The sequence below is a fragment of the Ascaphus truei genome, chromosome 3, assembly GCF_040206685.1.
Source record: "Ascaphus truei isolate aAscTru1 chromosome 3, aAscTru1.hap1, whole genome shotgun sequence".
Taxonomy (NCBI): domain Eukaryota; kingdom Metazoa; phylum Chordata; class Amphibia; order Anura; family Ascaphidae; genus Ascaphus; species Ascaphus truei.
In genome coordinates, this window is record NC_134485.1 from 206,972,399 (window position 1) to 206,995,073 (window position 22,675).

Sequence of the window (22,675 nt, forward strand, 5' to 3'; positions counted from 1 at the left end):
TTCGTTCGGCTTTACCCTGCATTGGATTTCTGACGTGTGTGTGTGTGTGTGTGTGTACATGAGGTTAAGGAAATGTAAATATATTGAATCTAATTGGCAAAAACTTTAATTACATGATTTTTTTTTTTTTTTTGTATTCCTTTACCGAGAATGGTTAAATGACTCAATGTACACACTGGCCGAAGATTGTGGTTTCATTGAAAAATAGGCATTTCAAAATCAGACTGCAAATATTCTGCATTACCCTCTCTCCTGATCATATTACTTACGTGTGTGCTGACCGCACTCAGGAAGAGCAGCCTCTGCGACCTCAGAATGGCTGCAACAATTGGCACAACAGTCCGTAGAAAAACTGGCATTATCCTTAACGTGGATTGAAAATAGTGAGAAACTGATTTTTACCCTCCGTACCTGTTAAAAAAAAAAAGCAACATTGTCCCTTTTTGTGCAATATGTTTTGAAGCCACTTCTCTGTGCTGGGGAAGAGTACAGCTCCATCCAAATACATGGGAGTAAAATCTTGCAAGGGTGCTTAACTTAAGGGGAGCAGCTTCACAGCATATTGAATACTGGTCTTCGTTATGAAGTGCGCTTCCGTTTTGGATTCAGAGGGTGATCGCCCCATGACTTGTGTTCTGTACGATGCTTCGCATGCACAGCAGATACATGGAACATAGAGCGGCTCTGAAACCTGAGTTGGGATTCACACAGTACAGAATGCACGGGCTAATTTTCTTTTGCTGGTGTTATGCTGAAGCCTGAGATTTATATACTGTATGGAAAGAGGAAAAACAAACAAAAAAAACCCCTGATTGTTCCACTACAAATTACAGCATATTTTGTACTTTGTCAAGTGTTAATTAAACTAAAAAGAATTAAAAATTCTATATGTACATTTATGCTCTCTGCTTTTGTACTGATCAAACTGATTACAATAAAGCAGAGCTTGGCAATGTCTTCATCAAATGTTTCTTTTGTACAGTACACACACACACACACACACACACACACACACACACACACACACACACACACACACACACACACACACACACACACACACACACACACACACACACACACACAACAAAGGTAAGTAGATTGTCAAACTAGTATTGTATACTTCATTCTGAAACATTGAAGCAATGACGAATAGGTATGGCCAGGGTTTAAACAACAAAACTATTTTAAGGATTTTGTATCAATGATAAAATAACAAAGCAGCTTGTGTGAACCCATTCACTGCTGTAAGGTCCTGCAACATTCGACGTTTGATACTCCCCATTAGATGTGTGTTACGTAACCCTTCTTATTGGTGTGAAAAAGCCATTCCCAAATTGTGAGTGGTGAGGCAGAATACAGTGTCGCTTGATGGATGAACCTTTAAGTTGGTGTCCTAGCATCAGATTGCCAGGTTAGCAGGCAGATACATCAGACCTTGGGATGAGAAGTTTATCAACATACAAAGTACACGGATATGGCAATACAGCTTTTTTTATTTAGTTTTTTTTGTGTGTGCGTGTTTTAATAGATGCAGCAGTTGCTTAGCTTTAAAGAAATGTAATTACCTAAGTTGCCAATCGATCCGTTCTCCTGTGATCGATCGGCAAAGATCCTGGCTTCCAGGGTTCACAATATGGCCGCCTATTTTAAAAGAGTGCTTTTGTAAATGGTTGCTATAGCAACCCAAGGAAGCTTAATATAGTAAAGCTCATTAAAAAGGGAATAAAGAGTAGGAGGAAAAGATGCAGTTAGTATTATCTAATACAACACAACTGAGTATTTAAAAAAAAAAAAAAACAACAAAAACAGTAGCTTAACACATGAAAACTTAAAGGCATAAAGAGAGGGGGGGGGGTAAAAACAATGCAGTAAGCATCATCTAATACTACATAGCTGACTTGTAAAAAAACACAGGATTTTGAATGTGTTGGTGCTTCTGAAATGGTGTTCATGCTGGCTGTGTTCAAGTCCCCCTGTTTGGCCTCGAGCACCATATGTAAGTTAAATAATAGTGGTCCACATTACCTGGCTTTGTCAACAGTAAACACTTCAGCCTTTCGTTCCTGATTAAGAAAAAGCAAAGGAAGAGACTACCCTATGCACAAACTCTGATGTATTCTACAACCAATTATGATACTTAAGCCCCTTACCTTCCTAAATCCTCTAACCTCTTCACAAATGAAAAACTGGCACAAGGAAATTTATGGAGGTCTATGTATTTGTTTTCCGGCTGCAGGGGCAACAGTTGAGGGAAAAAAGTTGCACCACAGATGTCAAAGCAAAAAAAACCAGTGTATCCTTTGGGACCTTAAGGTTTGATAAATCGGGTGAAATGTTTTTGCTCCACTTTTGCAGCCGTGAGACTTTGTTACATTACCCCTAATACACCAAGAAAACACTTCGGAAATTTGTAGCAAACATAATTGACCCCAGATGTGTTTAAAAAAAAATATATAAATATATATATATATATATATATATATATATATATTGTACCTCTGGTGCACTTTTGGTCTCTCCATTGAACCACTGACTGATCCCAAGATATATTTACCACATACTTTAGGCAACATTTCTAGGTCAGGCGGTATAATCCCAATGTTCTTTTTGCGATTATAATGTATAAATTGTCTAGACTTGTTGCAGCAAATAAAAATATCACTTGTCGGCACATTCACATTTGACAGGTCTGCAATCCTGCCGTTCGCCTTTATCTCTTAGGGCTGGGACCCGCTGCGCCCGGCGGCGCGGGCGGCCGCGTGAGCGTTCCCCACCAGCAGGGGAATCCTCCCGAGCCGGTCCCAGTCCCCCCTCGCTGCTGGCTCACTACGCACTGTGACGCGTCAGCCGCCAGGGGATGCAAGAAAATTGTGATCCCGAGCGGTGACGCGTCATGTGGTGCGCTGATGAGCCAATCAGCGGTGGGGGCGGGAGCAGGAGCTGTCAGATAGCTTCCTACACAAGGTAGGAGGTAGGGGTGTGGTGTGTGTGTCAGCGTGTGAGTAGGGCATTTGTGCGGGAAGGGGAAGGGAGCTGCTTACCTTCCGGCAGCCCGCAGCAGCTCCCTCCTGCAGCCCGGAAGCCTGAGCCCGTGGAGGGAGGGGGGGAGTATTGAAGACAATGTGTTGATTCTATAGGAAATGGGAACCTTTTTATGTGAATGTCTGTGTGCTGGGGGTCTGCCTCTCAGGTGGTGCCCCGCTGGGGAGTGATTGCAGGACTTTAGGGACAAGCAGTAATATTTTCTTGCATTTCCCTAGAAGAATATGGCTTTACACTGAGCCCGTGCAGGGAGGGGGGAGTAGCGGGTCCCTCTGCTCAAACCACGCCCGCCCCGGCTCCCGCGCTGACTGAGGGAGCGGGGCCTTAGCCTTAGCATACAATACTTCCAATGCAGCCAGGGATTCTGGGTAATGACATGCAAATAGATGTGTGGAATTCTTAATCATTAACTGCTACCACACACATTTTGGATGATATTCTTTTATATGACACACTGAATAGTGTATATGGTACAAATAAGTGCTTTGTGCAAATATATTCAAAGGCCTTAAATTAGTTTGATCTTAGTAGCTTTTCAACAACCTCTTAGGATCGAAAAATATTTGAAATTCAAATCATCCCTTTTAGAGTCCTTGTAAAAAAAATGGCCTGCATGGCAGTGACTAACAGACAGTCTTACACGCACACTGGCAAGGGTGATTGCTCCAGAAGAATATTACTGATGGGTTTTGGAATTCTAAATACAAGCAATATGATTACAATTTGCAATAATCACATGGTACTGTGCTTCCTTTGTTAAATGACATCAATCAGAAGGTTTAGGGTGGCTACCTCCTGACTCCAAAGGCCATGTGATGTCAGTTTAATCCCTTGGCTTCCACAGCGCAATACAAAACGGGAGAAATCCTGGCGAAGGAGAGTTTTTGGAAACTGGTTTATTTTACAATCAAAGTGAAGTGTCTGTGTTTAGCTGAAAGGGGCAGTCCCGCATAGAAGCAAAATAGACTAGTGGCGGTGGCGTTTTTAATAGGTTAAATATACGAGACTGGCAATTCTGTAAAGAATAATCAGATAAGTATGTATTTTAAAGCGGCAAATGGTGCTAGCTGAGGTTTTTTGTTTATTGGGGTGGGAGGAGTGGTTAATAATCTGAACCAGAGTTCCCCTAGGGTTGATCTGTAGTACCCTGACATCTGGGGACCCAGCCCGGTTCCTGAGAGAGTATTCATTTTGTCCAGGGGGTGGTGGGGACATTAAATACTATATCATGCTCAATCCAGGTTAGCCAATACAAAGCTGAAACATTGACATTGTAACTGGCCATTAGTGACCCAGCAGCCATGTGTTTTGCTGCTTTAAAATAAAAACATTTTTTAACACCATTTTTAAGTCTCTCGAACTGCACCATTTCTTTATTGCCTGTTGGGAGATGAAAACAAAACGCACCACGATGCATGAAAAGTGTCCTCCAAATTGTCACTTTCCTACAGAATCTATTAACAAAGATACTTAAAGTAACGGAGATTGAAATATACTAATCATCTGTGTGAAAATAAAAACATGACTCATATTGGAGCTGCTACAAAGTGTCCACAGCTACACACGCGCCTCACAAATAGCACGGTTTCCCCAAAGCATCAGCAAAATTGACTTAATAGGGGAGGGGGATTGAAAGGTGTTGCTTAGAAAACAAGATCTTTTTTTCATTATGGCCTAGGGGTAACCTTCTGTTATTCTGATGTATTCCCAAGCAACTGTGATGAAAAATGTCAGTGTAAATTTTCTTTGCAGCGGTGACGGCTGCTTCTCTCTCTAGAGAAGCCACTCACGTCACGTTCAGCAGGGACATGAGCAACCGCGGTACCCACAGTGGCAGCCTGGAGTGTCACATGTACATTTCTATATCATGATTTTAAAGACATAGTTCGGCTTTGAACTAGCATAGCGGGCATCGGGAACCTTTTGATCTACACGAAGGTCCCATTTGCGGTCCTCTTATTATAAACTTTGGTTACCCACCTCTGCTCTTATATTACCCATAATTTGTCATAAAGGAAGAGTATGATTGCTTTTGTTGCTTGCCCCTCCAGCAGGAAAGTGTTAAGCACAAGTCTGGAAAATTGTTTTTACTTTTCTATTTTACTCCTGGTTACATGTGACATTAAACAGTCTCCTTTCTCAGTTTAGGAGAAATGGATTTAAAATATTTTTGTTAATACATATGGCCACCATTTGGCTTTTTCTAGTTTAAAGTGTCTTATTACTCCAAATGACCAAGGGATCATTGCCCCTTAAATTATCCATATTTTCTTGCTTCATTTGAGCTGGCCGTTTTTACGATGCAAAACGGATGCTACCTTATCAGGGACCGCACAGTTCACAAGTCTTAGGCCTCGGCCATGTTAGTTGCTTGCTGGCGCTCAGCACTGAGCCCCTACAGCTGCAATTAGAACGGCTTTAGTAGGGGCTCACCTGCGCTTCCGCGCGCTTCTTAGGGGAATTTAAAATTCTCCCGCTTGTTGGCGAGACAGGCCGGTCACGTGAGCGGTTCGTCCAATGAGGGCGAACCAGCTCCGTGACGTCACTGGCCCGCCCCCGGCCAGTGACGCGCCCGGCCCGCTGACGGCGCGTGCGGTAAGCAACCAACCGCAAGGCCAGGGAAAGCACCCGCTTTCCCTGAGCCTCAGCGAGCAAGCAGCGAGCATGGACTAAGCCTTACACTGGTGGTGAGCACTGGTCACGAGAGCCAAATGGTGACTGGAATGACTTCATAGAATTGATTCCCTTACTGATTGTGTCATTGGCTCACTAGCCATCAGTAGCTGTTTTCACTTTATCCTTTAAGAGGCTGAGACTTCAAGTCATTTATTTTGTATACATTTTACACTGTGCTCTTGTGCATGTCATTACCCAGAATCCCTGGCTACAGTGGAAGTATTTTATGCTAAGAAATAATAGGGGAAAGGCAGGTTTGTAGAAGACGTGAATGTGCTCATAAGTGATATTTTTTTATTCGGTATACATTTTATAACTTGGCTAAAAATTTTTTGCAGCAGCCTGGAATGACACTACAGCCCAGAGTTTCTCTCGTTTTGAGATATATTATTATTTTTAATTCCAGCACTACTGGACACAATTACATGACGCATTTTAAGCCATTGTCTAGAATAGCGGTGCGCAAACTGGGGGGTGCGGGGTTTAGAGGCCCAGCGCTTCCCGAAGGCACTTTAAGTGCCTGGGGAGCGGCAAAGGCCTCTGCAAACCTTACTTACTTCAGCGGCTTCTTAGACGCGTCGCCATGGCAACGTGGCGTCAAATGACGCCGTGCTGTCACGTTGCTATGTGACATCATGACGCCAGAGCCGAGGTGAATGTGGGGCGCGGAGAGAGGGGAACTGCCAGCAGGGGGGCGCAGGGAAAAAAGTTTGCGCCCCCCTGGTCTAGAAGGTGCCATACTGCAATTTATGGACATTCATGGCAGCTTGCACGAATTTCCATAGGAAACGGTTCACTGGTGTCAGCAATGCAGAGATATCAACCTCCAAAGCCCGACATTTAGGTGTTCTGGCATTTCAATTGGAAACACACCGACTACATGCAGTCACCCACCACTGAATCAATGGGACTCCGGATACGATCAGCGAGACTCATACAAAATCAGCGAAAGTTCACAGGTCTCACAAAATAATAAAATAAAAAGGTAAAAAAAAAAAACACTCAAATTTTTTACTTTTTATTCGAGCAGCATTTTATTAAAAAGTGTTATTACTTTACACAATCCAGCAGTCTCCCCCGTTATTAAACATTGCAGAGTGATCATACTGACCAACATTTGAAAATGGATTTCAGGGAAATTATGCAAATTACAATTTACAAATTAGTCTTTAATTTGCATACATTTACATTTTTCGCAGTCAGCAAAGCACAGAACACTGAAAGGTTGCACGGTCTCTAGTGTCTCTCTACGGATAATCCTTCCCCTGCAGGCTATGTGCATCTCCAACACCACTCAAGAGTTAAACGCCATCACTGAAAAATAGAGGTGCATAATAAAACCCCTTAACGGCCTGAGGGGCTTACTGTACATTGTATTGATAAATTATTGTAAGACCACAGTAACTAAGTTTTGTCCCACATTTTCTTGTATCGTCCCTTTATAGCCCCTGCCTCGTCCTTTGTGCGAGCTGGGCACATAAGAGTGACTCAATGTGTGAAGGTGTTTATCTCTCCTCTTTCTATGCTGACCGACCTGCACTGGGTTATGGCTTCTTTCTGCTCCCTCCCTGTGATGTTGGCAGCATCGGGTCATCCCTGTGACCCCAAGCGGGGCTACAGACCTGAGGTTAGGGATCCAAGTTGCAGTCTTGAAATCATTCTCAAGAATGATTTCATTGGCTGCCGAGGTCCCAGTGACGCTGCTGCCGTCTTCAAAAAACAACCTGGCTTGTTTATTGAAACTGTAGCCAGCGTCAACTCCGTACTTCGGAGACAGGGCAGCTGCTACCCTGACAACCACAGTTCACTTTAAATACATTGTATCCCACGGCCGCACGCATGGCAGCACGCCCTCCCTCAGAAGCCAGCACCCTGAACGAGGCCTAAGGCTGCAGCCAGGGTGGGAGAGTGCTCGCTGGCACTCGAGCGCTGTGACGTCAGGCGCTGGGCGTTTCATGACCAGTCAGTTGCGCGCTTGAGAGGGCGTGTCGGGGTGTGGCCTTTACGTCACAGAGCTGCTCAGCGGCACCCGGGGGGGGGGGGGGGAAGGATATAACATTTTGTGTATTGAGAGGGCGAGACAAATAATTTAGGGGCGGCAAAAAGGTATGGGCCTATGGGCGGCAAAATTGTAAATCCGCCACTGTGCCTCTTACAAGTACAACATTATAGACCTGTGGTAAATATAGGGTAGTCATATGGTGGCGTTTGCTCCCTACTGGCATTCACTAAATCATCCCCTAGGTCTACTGCAAATCAATGCATTGCAGACACTTCACCACCAAAAAGAATTAAGAAGTTGGGTAATTTAACAAACCTCAAAGGCTTATATAGTTATTGGAAACAGAATTTTCAACTGAAAATCTCATAAGGACACCCCCATATTAATTGAACCTCGTTCATTGTCAGAATGTCTATCAAGAGTGCTCCAGTGCCAAGTGACTGTTAGAAAAGGACTTACCTACCACTGCTATTGGCTGACTTTGGTGCTAATATTGAACATGTTGAATTCTGGCCTATATGCACACTCTTGTTCTGGACACTTTTCTGCACTGCGGTTTCCAAAATCGTCACAATAAACCGACTGCACTCTTATCTCCAGTCAACATGGTGCTAGAATATTATTGCTAAAACCGTATTTATCCTTCATCCCCACCTTCAAATTACAGACATGGGAGTTACCTACTCATTTTCAGGAATCAATTAACCCCGTTGGTGCTGGAGAGGCATGAAGGACCAAACCCCAACAGGCCAAGCCAGTTCTCATTATTCAGGTGGCAGGCTGTGCTACAAAAACTGGTCTCCAGCTGCAAAAAAAATGTTAAAAAGGAGAATAATACATCGAAATGCACTCAGAAACTTTCTGAATGTAGTTTACCTTGTCCAACTGCCCCTTTATGGAAAGCCACAGACACTAGTTGTACAATAAAGTCCTTTTTGTTTGTTTTTTTTTTTACCATTGTTCAGGCTGTGCAGCTGCGTCCCAGGAGCTTATAAACTCATCTGACTTCTGATTAGCTTGCTTTAGGTAAAGACACAAACATTCAGCAGGGTTAACCATGTTATTTTATTAAAACCAGTAATATCTGATAAGACTAAATCAATATCCCCCCGCCCCCCCCCCCCCCCCCTCCTTCAAAAGGTTGAACAACTGTATAGTAAGCGCATGGCCTAATTGTTGTGGTCCACAGTACACAAACGGTATTTGGCCATATTTATTAACCAGTACCAAGCCATAGGGCTCCTCAGGAACTACAGAAATAAAGGTGTCTTACTGCTTACAAATGTTTAAATCAATATCCCAATGTCTGTAAGAGGTAGCATTAATCTTGAATTCACATCTTCAAGTTCAACTACTTCACCACTAGGTCGCCACTTCCACCGCCCTGCATTCCGAGAGCACTGCAAACTCAACGTAGCAGCATTCCGAGAGCACTGCAAACTCAACGTAGCAGCATTCCGAGAGCACTGCAAACTCAACGTAGCAGCATTCTGAGAGCACTGCAAACTCAACGTAGCAGCATTCCGATAGCTATTCCAAGTTTTTCTACTGATAGAAAGTGAATAAAGAATAATGGGCCATATTTAGTAGGCAGTGCTATTCCATAGGACTCCTACCAGCAATAGGAAGACACCTTCTGGCCCATTAACGTTAATGGGCTGGAAGGTGATTTATGGCATAGCACCGTTTACTTAATATGGACTAATATATTTATTTTCTTGCCATAACAATAGTGACACACTTCTGATGCACAGAAACATTCTTGAAATTGTCACATCTTCGCCTCACAGGAATTTTGTCTGCTGGAGAAAACTAGGAGATAGAACCAGTTTACAGTCTGATTCATTTTCTGAGCCGATTTTCAAGAGGTAAAATATGCTACTTGTCCAGTCCTAAGATCATACATCTGTGTTTGTAGAATCCAGGTACCAGCCTTCAGATATGCAAGAGTTTTCTGCATAGTGATGGATAAAAGTATTTCCTACACATATGCATAGAGCATATACCCAATAACTTTGCTGCTGGAGTGAGAAGTAAACGCTAGCTTGAGAATATTAAATAGCACAGTCAATTATTTTCTGTATATGTCGTTTAAAAAAAATAAATAAAAAAACATGCTTAGGTAAACGATTTCACCAGAGCCATCATATGGTCAACGCCACAAGCAACAGCCACTACTTCCCCAGGAACGGTGACCTGCAAAAACACAAAACAGAACTTACACTGTGTCCTAGGTGGGCATGCTCCACTTTGCATCAAGGGGCTCACTTCTAGCATTATTTGTGCTTACAAGTGGTATTGAAAGTGCTAAACTTAAGCAATAGGACATGTTCAGGAGAGAATAACTTGATAAGTACGATAAGGGTCTGTATCAATTTAATCCACTTTCTATATTCGGTATTAAGTCTGCCTGCCTAAGAACATTTCAAATGTATACATTAAAAAGTACAAAATCTGCCTTACACATTAGAGGTTAGAGTGGCTTCTTCAATTATATCCTATTTGGAAGCAGCCCACGTAATAGGAATCCCTTTACAGTGTTAGGATTACAAGCAAATATGGTGACCCAACTGCTCACCTAATACTTAATGATTAAACATGTATGGATATTCTGATAATCAGGATGCAAGTAGGAAAAACATGTGCCTATGTACAAGTATGACCCCAGAAGGGTCAAAAGAAGGTCCTACTATATGCACTCACTGAGGAGATGTGGAAAGGGACCATGAGTCCCAGAGAAGTCGGTGTCTCTTCCACTATTGGTGGACACAGTCTGGGTAAGCTACTGACTCAGTAAACCTCGTAAGGAGATCCTCAAAGGACCATAAAATGAAAACAATAAAATTGGAATTGCATCAAGAATGATAACAATAATAGTGAACTATATACAGTGATGTGATATTAAAATCCTCCATGGGGTGGCGGCCCAGAGCAGAGTATTGGATCTGGTGTATCTGTAACAGTATCAAGAACAATCCTATGAAATCTATCAGAAGAATTTTCTGGACATATGGTCACATGGTAAAGGTGCGGGGTGGGTATAGGTAGATAACCCCATTCTAGTATACTGTAGATAGGATATATGATTGTAACAAGGCACCACTGATTGTGTGCATGTAATGTGTAAGGTATAATCACATGCTGAATCTAGGTATGATGGTAGAGCAATAACAGTCCCTTCAGGGGAAGTGAGAAAACATTCCTAGGTGTCGGAAGACAAGACATGTAATACCACATAGAAACTGAACACAACAAATCATATAACCAGATCAAAGTATGGCCAATCTATAGAAGGCTCTATCCGCTATGAACCAAGGTATCACGTGAAACAGGTGTAGGATGATATAGGTGAATATCCCCACTCTGGTATAGGTGGGATATATAGTTGTAACAGAACACTTCTCAATTCATCACATACAGTGTCTAGGAATAAGGGTGAAACAGTAATATTCCCTTCACAGAAAATATGAAAACATATTCCTAGGTGTCTGAATGAGATATGATACCACAAGGGATATGATACCACATAGAGCCTGAGCATATACGTTCACATAACCTGTTCACAATATAGCCAGCCTGTAACAGGCTCCATCAACAGTGAGAGCCGCAGGCTCGTGTATCTGGCTCAGGATTTCAAAACGCCCCAAAATACATTTTTGTTGATAGCATGAGAAAAGGAGATACTCTGTGCATGCTAATTATAGAGACATACGAATGAACGCATCTGTAAGTGTATAGGGCCATTGCAGCGAGACGTAGGCAGCGATACTGGCCATGTGATGAAGAGCCAAAGATCCAACATGCACGGAAGCCACCGTTGTGACGTCATAAAATCCCTGACGTGGCACGCTTCATCAGGGGGGCGGGGCTGGGGATCAGACTGTATCCACAAATAGTGGAAGAGACACGGACATCTCTCGGACTCATATAGCCCCTTTCCACATCTCCTCAGCGAGTGAAATTAGTAGGGCCTTTTTTGACCCTTCTGGGGTCATACTTGTACATACATAATGTTTGGATTATACCATGATTGGTGGCAGCAAAATCCTTAACAATTGCCATAGATGTTACGTGCGAGAGTAGTTGTGGTAGTCAGTAAAGGAAAAGGATAACGTCCTTTTCAAATAACTATCGGCCTAAAATTCCTTATGAAGGAGAAAGGGGAAAAAACACCAGAATTATTATTGGTTTTCACAAAGTTTGGCCTCTTGGTAATTCCAGTGGCACAGACACCACAAATCACAACTGGCTGCCTCTTAATGTCTGTAAAAGGTCAAACTAAGATTTAAGAACTAAGAAAATGAAGAAGTACGGCTTATGAGGGTTTAAAAATGAATCTACAGAAAACTTGGTTCATAAAGATGTATCACTACCTGAATTAGTTTTTTTGTGATATTGACTTGACTGTTATCTTACCCGCCAGGGAAAATATTGATCTTCATTTCTCCCAGTACCTAGGCAGCCTCGCAAATTTTTACCCCAAACAAACAGCTCTCCTCGATCTGCAACAAGAGGTTTCCAAAACAGCTTTTATACCATTTGTTTCATGTTGGCTTTAAAAATCTGAACTCCAAAAGAGCAGAGCAGTAAATACCACTAAATACAGTATATTATCCATCCGGGCTACATATGGAAGGCATGCGCCACCAATTGCAAAGTTGCTGCAATCGAACCAGATTTATATATTACTTCAGAGGTGTGCGAGAGCGGGACAAGGAAGACAGGGGGCCGCAGCAGGAAAAGTTTGCGCGCCCCTGTTAGTTCATCATTTCAGGATACCAGTCTACCATCACATGGAACCGTGTACGAACTTTACCGAGACCCACATCATCATAATACATTACTGCCCTCTCCTGGACGCCAGGCAATGGTGCACAGACCAGTGAAGGTACTATAGGGGCTTAGTCTACAGACCTTGGCATAGATAGACCATACAAAACAATTACAAGAAAACAACACAAATGATAACAAGCAAAGTCAACACGGGCACACTGTTTAGCCCATCTTGCTGAATTTAGATCTAGGAGACATGGTATAAAATCCAGTTTTAAGTCACTGTCTTTGTATATCAGCAGACATTCAATATTGTATGCAACTGTGTGCACACCTTGTATATCCACTGCTATACATGTACAACTACCAACAGCTGTGTTTTATAACTTACTATTAACTGCGGCAAAGTGCCCGAGTCCCGAGTAGATCTGGGTCACCCTGACGTCCGGGCTGAAGTCAGACAGACCGAATAGAGTGGGGGGGATCATTTCAGGCGTTTGGGTTTCCAGGAGGTTTGGTCCTTTCCCAAGGATACCATAACCCCAGACAAAAACATTCCCGTCACCTGAGATAAAAGAAAAACTTTGTGTGACCTCAAAAATCATGGCACTATACTCCTGCTCATTAATAATTTCCTCTCCTGTGTACCTTCCCCTAAAGTCAACATTCCCTGTAGGCTCACATCTAAGGGTGTTCCCTCTCATCTAACTTACTGTTGACGTAATTAATCTGTCTCTTAAAACATCGGCCCCCTCTAATGTTGCGGTTTTATTCTTGGACATTGCTTGCTACTAAACCAATTGACTTGCACAAAGATTTTACTTAAAATGACAGCTCCTGTGTCAGTTTCCAGTTTATTGTGTTACTACAGGCGTTCCCAAGGATCCTCACAAAAATAATAATTTCCTAGGTAGTGACCCCCTATACACACAGGTTTTCAGTCCTGCGTACCTGCCTGGTGGAAGATTCATTTGTCTCAGGCGCCTGGCGGTAAAGAAATGTGGCCAGAGACGTGGAGCCGACCCTGGGAACTGAACTCTGTCTCAAAGGCAGTGACTTGACCTGAACACTACCATTCCTTTACCAATTTTCTCGAGCAACCAGCACCACTTGACAACAGCATATGGCTCAATCACTGCCCAATCCAGTTATATTCATTAAATGCTATGGCTGTATTACTGAGCACTGACAGACAGCCTAATACCCAGGTCAACCTATGTATTGCACAGTGGGAGATTATACACCTCAACACAGAACCTGGCAGGTTTACGAAGCCTCCCCAGCAGTGCATGTGCATTTTGTCTTTAAATTGTGCTAATTTAGTACTGCTATTTTAAAGTAGCCGTTCCACTTTGGCACCGCCTATAAAAAGCCATAGAAATGGCAGAATTATGTGATCTATTATGCTTCTCAGGATTCAAGTTTTGAGTTTGAAAAGCTATGCAATGTAATTGTCTCCCGGTGTCCAGTTGAATCATCTTTAAAATCCCATCTTTGTCTTGCATGTGATGGGATTGCTCCTTTAGGCTGCAGACATTAGACATTCATGTAAAGGGCAAGGAGATGGCCATCTCTATACTAAAGAGAATATAGCCCTACAAGTAAGTACAGGGCTTCCAGTTGTTTTGCTCTCACCATTTAAAGCAGCACAGCCGGTCCCTCCACATGCAACCTGCTTCACCGTCCCAACATGCGGGAATGGTAAGTGTCGGGGAACACTGACCTGGAAAACAAGTCGTGATTACTAGAAACAGAACCATGCACTGTGAACGGCAAGCGGACACTGGCTGGCCTACTGCAGCCTTATGTATAAAGGTAACAAGCTACTGCTATTTTGGAAGGTACAGCTCCCCTATATGATCTATTTTGAAAGTGTCCTCCATGTGATGCCAAATAAAGCAGATTCATTAAAAAAAAAATATATATATATATCGTTTTTTTTTATTATTATTTATTTATTTGGAGCGAAACCTGTAGTAGAGTGTCTACATGACAACTCCTGTTTATTCTCAGTTTGTACAACTTCAATAGGAAATACAAAGCGGTTTTCCATGGAGATATGAAAGTGTTTTTTGAACATATGCAAGAATAATATTTTCACAGTATTTCTATGCATAGCTATAACCAGGCTTTTGTTTTCCATACCTATATAAAGAGTCATGATTTGTGTTTCATCGTGTTACGGATTAAGTGAAAATGTGTGTAACAATTTATTTCCTTCAAACTTTCTTTAATGCTGAAACTGTAATTTCTTTGTTAAGTTGGGCCCTTGTCTTATCTACTAACTCCCCCTTACAGTCAGATGTACCAGCTGTCGGCCTTGAGAAGAATGCGTTAGCTTAGTACCTGAATTTTCCTTTTTGCTTAATTGCTAATATACACATATATATATATATATATATATATATATATATATATATATATATATATATATAAATATATATATATCAAAAATGTTTAACAAGTAACCGCAAGAAAAACCAGATATAAAGAAAAGTAAGATGTCCAATGAAGTCATATGAGCTGACATTGTGATATTAAATATGCCCGCCCCTTTTTCTGGTATAAAATAGCTTACGTAGAGCCTATAGAGCAGGGCCTTTGTGTTAAGTCAGACAGCATGTCTTGAGTTAATGTTAATGTACTCTTGTGAGTGGCCGCTGCAATGACATTTCTCAACAGATTGCTTTTGTCTAAATAATAATAAGTGTGGACTGAGTTTTTTCCCCACAACTAACACTTTGCCATTTTGTTAAGAAACAGAAGAGAAAAGAAAAAGATAAAGTGACATATTTTAACAGAATAACGAACACCAAATTAAATACTTATTTGGGGGTAGGAGGGAGAGGAGAACATTGGATAAAACCCCTAAGGGACTTCTGATGTATTTTAATAATTCCCACTTGGGTCAGAACATTGAATGTAAAAATTGCTAAACTATATAGATAACAAGGTGTGATCAAAAAGGCATGAACTGAGATCATCAATCCGCATCAGAGGGATTGCATCAAGATTCCAGATTTTATTAAATTGTATTTGGGAGCCTTATCTGTAATAATCTAAGAAAAAAAGATTTGGAGTCCTCTCTAAATGATAGGTCTTTACCCAGACACCCGACAGAAATTCCCCTACTCTGGTTATCCTTGCTTCGTGCCAAGCAACAAAAACAGTATCCTTTAAGCCTGAATTAAGGTTTGGATTAACCCAGACTAGGTGTGCTATAATTGAATGAGGGGTGGGGGGGTTAATTGCCTTAAGTAGCAAATATTTAAATCCGATGAATTTACATTCAGAAGCTTTAATATCCACCCATCTCTTAGTTCCAGCTTTGGTGTGCCAGTGAGGTGATTTTACCTAGTTGTGCAGCTCTAAAATAGATCTGGAGGTTTATTCCTTCCATGCCTCACGGTCTCCCTAAAGGAGCAGTCCCTCCTGCTTGATTAATTATATGGATGGGAAGCAGGTGGTCCTGCAACTGAACCGCATTAATAGCGCCGGTACTGTCCCCTCCAGAAGAAACAAAATTGTGGTTTAAATCTCCCACGTTATGCGGGCCAATAGGAAGACGCAACGTCATACCTCGCGGCTTCCTATTGACTGCCTGATGAAGGGCAATTAAATATGCAGAAGTACAGATGCTACCTTTCTCGCTATGTATCTCAGAGGTGAAATGAACACTGTTCCCACCTATGGAAGGCACCTTCAAATCAGATTTGCTTAAACCTTTGGTTTCTCCCCCTGCCCGGCAAATTGACTGAAATTGGTAGTGTACTAAACAGAAATTAATTTATTACTGAGAATCTTATCCGAACCAATTCTCCCCAGACAAGATGTGTAATATTTCAACCAGCATTCAACATCTTTATTAAATATTTGTATTAACTGGGAATAGTTTGCATTATATAAGGTTTCAAAATAATTGGTTCCGCTGAACCCCCGATACGAAAATGCAGCTTTATTCCATTTAAAGTAAAACTTTAAAGAAATCCACTTAGTCACCTGAGGCGGAAGATTGATATTTAGGCCAGATACACACAGGCCTCTTATTGATTTAACGAGGCATTAACTTAAGTTAACGCCTCATTAAGTGCCAACAGGCATCTTCACAGCTCACTATAATGCGTTACTATAATGGACGTTTGTGCTAATGACAGGCAAAAACATTGCATGTTCACAGAGCTCCGTTATAGTTAACACATGGATTTAACAAGACGTTACTTACAGTAGGTCACACCAAAAGGTGGTGTTAACTCCATCCAGACCCTAAAATATGGTTTTTGCGAGTTGGTGCTATTGTAACATGATACGTTTATGCTTAATGAAATAACTTACCACTGTAGTTTTTGCATAGAATTAGCTTTGTGGATTTGCACTAAACCCAGGGAGCATAAAGTACATTACTAAAAAAATACCTTATAAGCCCTGAGTTAACAGAGCTCTGTAGATCGGGGCCTAAGAGCCTCATATTTATAATAATTTATTTTCAATCCAGATAGTCTTTCAAACTTCTCAAGGATATTCAACTAATTTGGGAGGAATACTAGAGACCTGGTCAGAGAAAATAAGATTTCATCTGCAAAAGCGATTTTATATTCTGCAGGACCCATTTCTAAACTGTTGACATTTTTAATATTACAAATTGCAAAGGCTAATGAATGAATGGCAAGACCAAACAGCGAGGCAGGGAGTGGACAGCCCTGCCTTGTGCCATTTTTAATTTTAATATACAGATGTAGCCAACCTCAATCTCAGTATCAACTCCCTCAAGGGCATCAATGCGGACACCTTCATTCATTAAACTACCTGGCTGCAATATTCCTGACTTCCAGTTTGTGTTTGTAACTATGGGTGTCTGAAATCGATATACATGTATCCCTCATACTGAGGGGATTGGTACAGTGGAAAAGAGCCACTCGATCAAGAATCACTGGCACGTCCTCTCCAGTGATGAACAACTGCACCAAGTATTCCATTCCAGTCTTTGGACACAAGAAAAGATGGAATCTGCGAGAAACCCTGGTAAAAACAGATCTTACCGAGAAATTCACATCAGTGTCCTCCTTCCCACCAGCCAAAATCAGTCAACTACAGCTACAGCCACAGCCACGACCGTGTGAATTTTAACAGCCTAATCCTGGGAAACACTTTCACCATTGAGCGCTGTTAAAAGTATTCATCTCAAACAACAAAAATATCTTGCACTTTGCCCTCAGTAGTGTACATAATAAAGTGCCCACATGGCCACACACCATTCCAATATCCAAATCAAATATTGCATATTGGCAAAACCGACCAACCAGTAACAACATTTTTCCTACAGATGGGACGCATAGTAGCAGATACATATATCAGAGTGTGTGTGTGAGGGCACTCACTTAAATGACAGCGACATCAGCCTGGGTGCCCTAAACAATACCGTTTGTATTATAAATCAGGACTCGACAAATGCACTTGCCCGGGGCGAGCACATTTTGCCCGCTGGCGAGTCTTACCTGCCGCTGGGTGCGGCGCCTCACGGCATTCTCCATCTCTATCATCACGACGCCGTGTCGCATGACAACGGGACGCGGCGTCAAGTTGCCATAACTTGACGCTGCGTGACGTCACGTAGCGTCCTGTCGTCATTTGACGCCACGCAGCCATTTTCCCAGGAGCTGCAGAGGAGACACTCATAAGTTGCAGGGGAGAAGCAGGAAAATGGTGGGAGACGCCGCACCACGCCGCCGCCTTTGGTAAGACTGGTGAGGGGGGGTGACAGTTTTTTTGTGGGGGTGAGTGACTTTTTGTTTTGGCCGAGTGTTTTTTTTTTTTTAGACTTTGTCGAGCCCCAATTATAAAAATCGTGATAAAGTTCCTTGTAAGGACCGAAAAGTCGATCCACTTTTGTGTTTCACCAATAAAACTCTTTTTATTAACAAGTCCTTCTGAGAACCTATACCGCTACTTTTCTATAGCTATCTATACACACACACTTTAGAAAAATAAATAATCCAGAGCAGTGATGTCACTACCTGAATATTACTGTCCTAGTTGGCGGTGACTGTCCCTGGGTTTCTTACCTGTGTGGCATCAGTGATGGATGCGAGCTGCAGGTATTCAGAGTTTCCCCAGCCAAATAAGTCTCCTTCTTCTGAAACAGCCAGGCAGCAATCTCCATAGGTGGCCACCTGGGAGATATTTACCCCTGCCAAATCTCCACTCAACTTCGTAGGAACACTGCAGATGTTGTAATGACCAAGTCCTGTCAGAGGTCGTATGAAAGGGTCAGTCCAGAGCTATCCATGCTGACATATGACAACCCCACATAGTTGGACAATTTTATTTCTTAGGGGCATCTGAATGTTTTCTTTAGCCTTAACCCCCCCCCCCCCCCCCCGTGTTTATCAGAGAACCAGTGATGTCAATGGGAGGTGGGGAGGGGGAACTCTTGTTCTTCAAGCACTTGCTGATCACACAGTGACAAAATGGAGCAGCCAGAGGAAATCAAACCCCTCCCAAGTTTATCTTTAGAAAATAAATGATAAATACTTATAGGTCACAGATGAGATAAAGAAAAAAAAAAAAGGTATAAACTACCTAGATGAGACCCCATGTAATTTTGGTCCTAAGAGGGATTACCCCTTACATGGTTCAGGCGCAAAGTAGTGCATAGGACACTATCTACTAAGGTGTTAAAATGTATCTTAGATGGCCTTAAATTGCAACAATTTTGTTGCCTAGACATAGAAACTTCACAAAACCCACATCTGACCCACAAAACATATTCAAAACGAAAACAGCCATAACCACAAGGCACGATCTAGCAGCAAACAGGCCAACTCAAAAACTGGAAAAAGAGAAAAAAACCAGCGCACCGCCAAAGTGGGTCCCATCAAATGTATTGTAAAAAAGCTGTGTGTGCTGAGCACGCGCATAGTAAGTGAAACTTCTTTGACTTTTGTCACAGAAATTGTATTTGTATTGGTGATGTTTTAATTAAAAATAAAAATACAATTTCATTGACAAAACGCAAACAAATTTGACTTATAATGCGCGTGCTCAGCACACGCTATTTGCACTAAGTGTGAATTCCTTGTGTGTATGTGTGTCAGTCAGTGTGTGTATGGGTATGTGTGTCAGTGTGTGTATATGTCAGTCAGTGTGTCAGTCAGTGTGTGGGTGTGTATGTCAGTCAGTGTGTGTGTGTGTGTGTCAGTCAGTCAGTGTGTGTGTGTGTGTATGTGTGTGTCAGTCAGTGGGTGTGTGTGTATGTGTGTCAGTGTGTGTGTATGTGTGTGTCAGTCAGTGTGTGCGTGTGTATGTGTGTCAGTCAGTGTGTGTGTGTATGTGTGTCAGTCAGTGTGTGTGTGTGTATGTGTGTCAGTCAGTGTGGGTGTATGTGTGTCAGTCAGTGTGTGTATGTCAGTGTGTGTATGCGAGTGTGTGTCAGTCAGTGTGTGTGGGTGTATGTGTCAGTCAGTGTGTATGTGTGTCAGGGTGTATGTGTGTCAGTCAGTGTGTGTATGTGTGTCAGTCAGTGTGTGTATGTGTGTCAGTCAGTGTGTGTATGTCAGTGTGTGTCAGTCAGTGTGTGTGTGTGTGTGTGTGTGTGTGTGTCCCGCTGCAGCCAACTATGGGCGTGTTTGTGACGTCAGTTTTGGTGCGAAAATAGGAAATGATTATGTGTATATAAAGGTAGTGATGTATATGTATTGCATACTCCTTGATAAAGTGTATGTTTACACGAAACGCGTAAGAGGGTGTTAACCTCCACTTTCAGATGGATTAAATAAAGAAGATTTTTTACCATACATTTGCTTGGGACCCACTTTGGTGGTGCGCTGGTTTTTTTCTCTTTTTCTATTTGCCTTCTGAGACCAGCATCTCCCTACCAGGCTGCACACCTCCACAGGACATTGGAAAAGGGGATTTTGTGAGTATCATTCATTACTGAATACTTATTGTGAGTCCAGGAACCATCCCAATGAGGGCTTGATTTAGGTTAGGTTATTTTAGCCTTTTTCTTGCCCTTCAGGGATTATTGGTTCTTCTGGGGACTTTACTTCAATTTTCTCACATACCCTCATGTCCCATATTGTTCATCTGTTTATTGCAATCATACAAGGGATCAAGCGTTAAGCGCCTTTATCACTTCAATTGTTGTTCTCAACTCAAAAACTGACCTGTCTGCCCGTCTGCTCCCCAGCCACATGAATACACTTCCCCTCTCTCGGTTCTGAAAAGACTGTGATCTTGTCCGCAAGCAACCTGCAAGACAGAGAAAGTGGCACCATGCAAGAGGCTGCTACTTAAAGATATAGTGTATCACTTTAGGCAAGCGTAACTTTGTATGTATGTGTAAAACATGGACAAAAAAGGGCCAAATTCATCGCACAATTACAAATGTATATTTAGTTCACTTGTTTTTAATTAAATAGCATAATTTACAAAAAACATTTGCAAGCATCTACAATGCCATTGCTACTCCCCCCCCCCCCCCTCCCCCCTTGTTTTGACCTCTGTAGCACTGATGATTAATGACTATTTGGAGTTAGGAAGATGAGAATCAACAGCCCAAGTACAGTCATTTCATGTGTTCTGACGGAGTGGGACACACACACACACACACACACACACACACACACACGAGAACGATAGACAGATACTATAAATGATACCAATAGATTATATCATCGTTTAATGCTGTACGATTGGAAGTAGGTTTTTAGTAGGAAGTAGGAATTTAGTTTTGCAGTCATTTTGATTTGGCTCTTAAAGGAGTAATTCATTTTTTTTTTAACATAGTGTTGTAGCAGGGGGTCTCCGGAGCTGAATCCCAATAGTTTCAGCTCCGGGGACCCCCTGCTTCCCGAGATACAGAGCTCCGAAGGGGGTGCCGGTACCTCGGCAAAGTTTAAAGCACCCACGTCACGCGGGCCAATGGGAAGCCACGCCGGATGACGTCTCGGCTTCCTATTAGCCAGCAGGGCACAGGAGCTTTGAAATGCTGCCATTATATGAACCCTGCTAGCCGAGCGGTTACCTGCAACCCTACGGAGATATCTCCGGAAGTAGGAGATCCCCAGAGCTAAAATCAAAGGGGGTCAGCTCCGGGGACCCACTGCTTCAATCCGGTGCTAAAAATGAAAACTATTCTCAAAACCCCCCCAAAACATGCATGTTTAGATTGCCGCTACATCGACACTACTGTAGCACAAAAAATAATAATAATATTTGACGGTGTAATGCAGAATCTTTTAATGCGATCCATTTAATCAAAGTCTTTGGATTCCTCCATGACTAGAATATTGGCATCAAAATGTTAAAACTGCTGTAAAGATCGCTATAAACATTTGTGAAGTGTCTGAGGGAAAAATGCATTCCCCTCCCCCCCCCCCCCCGTGAACGTTGATTGGCAATTTCTATATTTCCTCCTATTTCCAAATAGGCCGATTTTGTACCATCTGATGTCTTCAGAAGCGAAAAATAACGAAAAATAACATTCACTCGATCAAAATAATCCAATGGATTTTGCAACTCTAGTTGTTTCCCGTGCCCAGAGGCAAACTCACAACATAAAATTACAATTATGAGGCAGTGGGAGTCCGATCTTAACGAAAAGTTTAATGGAGATGATATTTTTGATACAGCGGCTAAAAGCTCTAAATGCACCACTATTAAGGAGAGCGCGTAGAAGGTCATGTTGAGATGGTGTCACACCCCTTTGCCCCAAGCGGTGTGGTGAACAGGCATGCTGTCTCCACATGTGGCTGTCTTGGCCTCAGGTAGCACACCTTTAGAGAGGGGTGAGCAACTGGATGCAACGGATCTCGAATATAGATCTCCCCCGCTGGATCAGTGGCTCTCCCTTTTAAATAGGCCTCTCCAGGATATAACCATGGCAGAGAACAAGTTAATTTCCCACATAGCAATTGCAACAAGGTGTGAATTAGCGGCATTGTGGAAATAAAAAGAAATAGATCGTCTCTTTCTAGAATTCGCAACAAAATAAGGTTCATTTGCCAAATGGAAAAGATGATTCGCTTTATGAACATCACACGTTTCAAACGTCAGAAAGTCTGGCAACCTTTGCTTTCCCGCACAGGTATCCCCAACCTTAATCCTCTTTCAATCCTGATCGGACTTCACATTCATGCTAGATGCCTCTGGGCGGGCCTCCCTAGAGATGGCAATGTAGCC

At 42.3% G+C, this 22,675-nt stretch overlaps 1 protein-coding gene across 2 annotated transcripts in view; it reads right to left on the minus strand.

Annotated features, from left to right (window-relative positions):
- Positions 1-6,719: 6,719 nt before the first annotated feature.
- The window catches only part of RCC1L (RCC1 like), a 29,967-nt gene continuing 14,011 nt past the window's right edge, over positions 6,720-22,675 (minus strand). For both annotated transcript variants that reach the window (XM_075589967.1, XM_075589966.1), the window contains exons 7-12: positions 20,659-20,743; positions 18,556-18,737; positions 14,132-14,219; positions 12,888-13,061; positions 12,140-12,225; positions 6,720-9,919 (exon numbers count right to left, since the gene is read on the minus strand). In XM_075589967.1, coding sequence (XP_075446082.1) covers positions 9,842-9,919; positions 12,140-12,225; positions 12,888-13,061; positions 14,132-14,219; positions 18,556-18,737; positions 20,659-20,743 — 693 coding nt within the window. In that variant the 3' untranslated portion in view covers positions 6,720-9,841. The remainder of the gene's footprint in view (positions 9,920-12,139; positions 12,226-12,887; positions 13,062-14,131; positions 14,220-18,555; positions 18,738-20,658; positions 20,744-22,675) is intronic.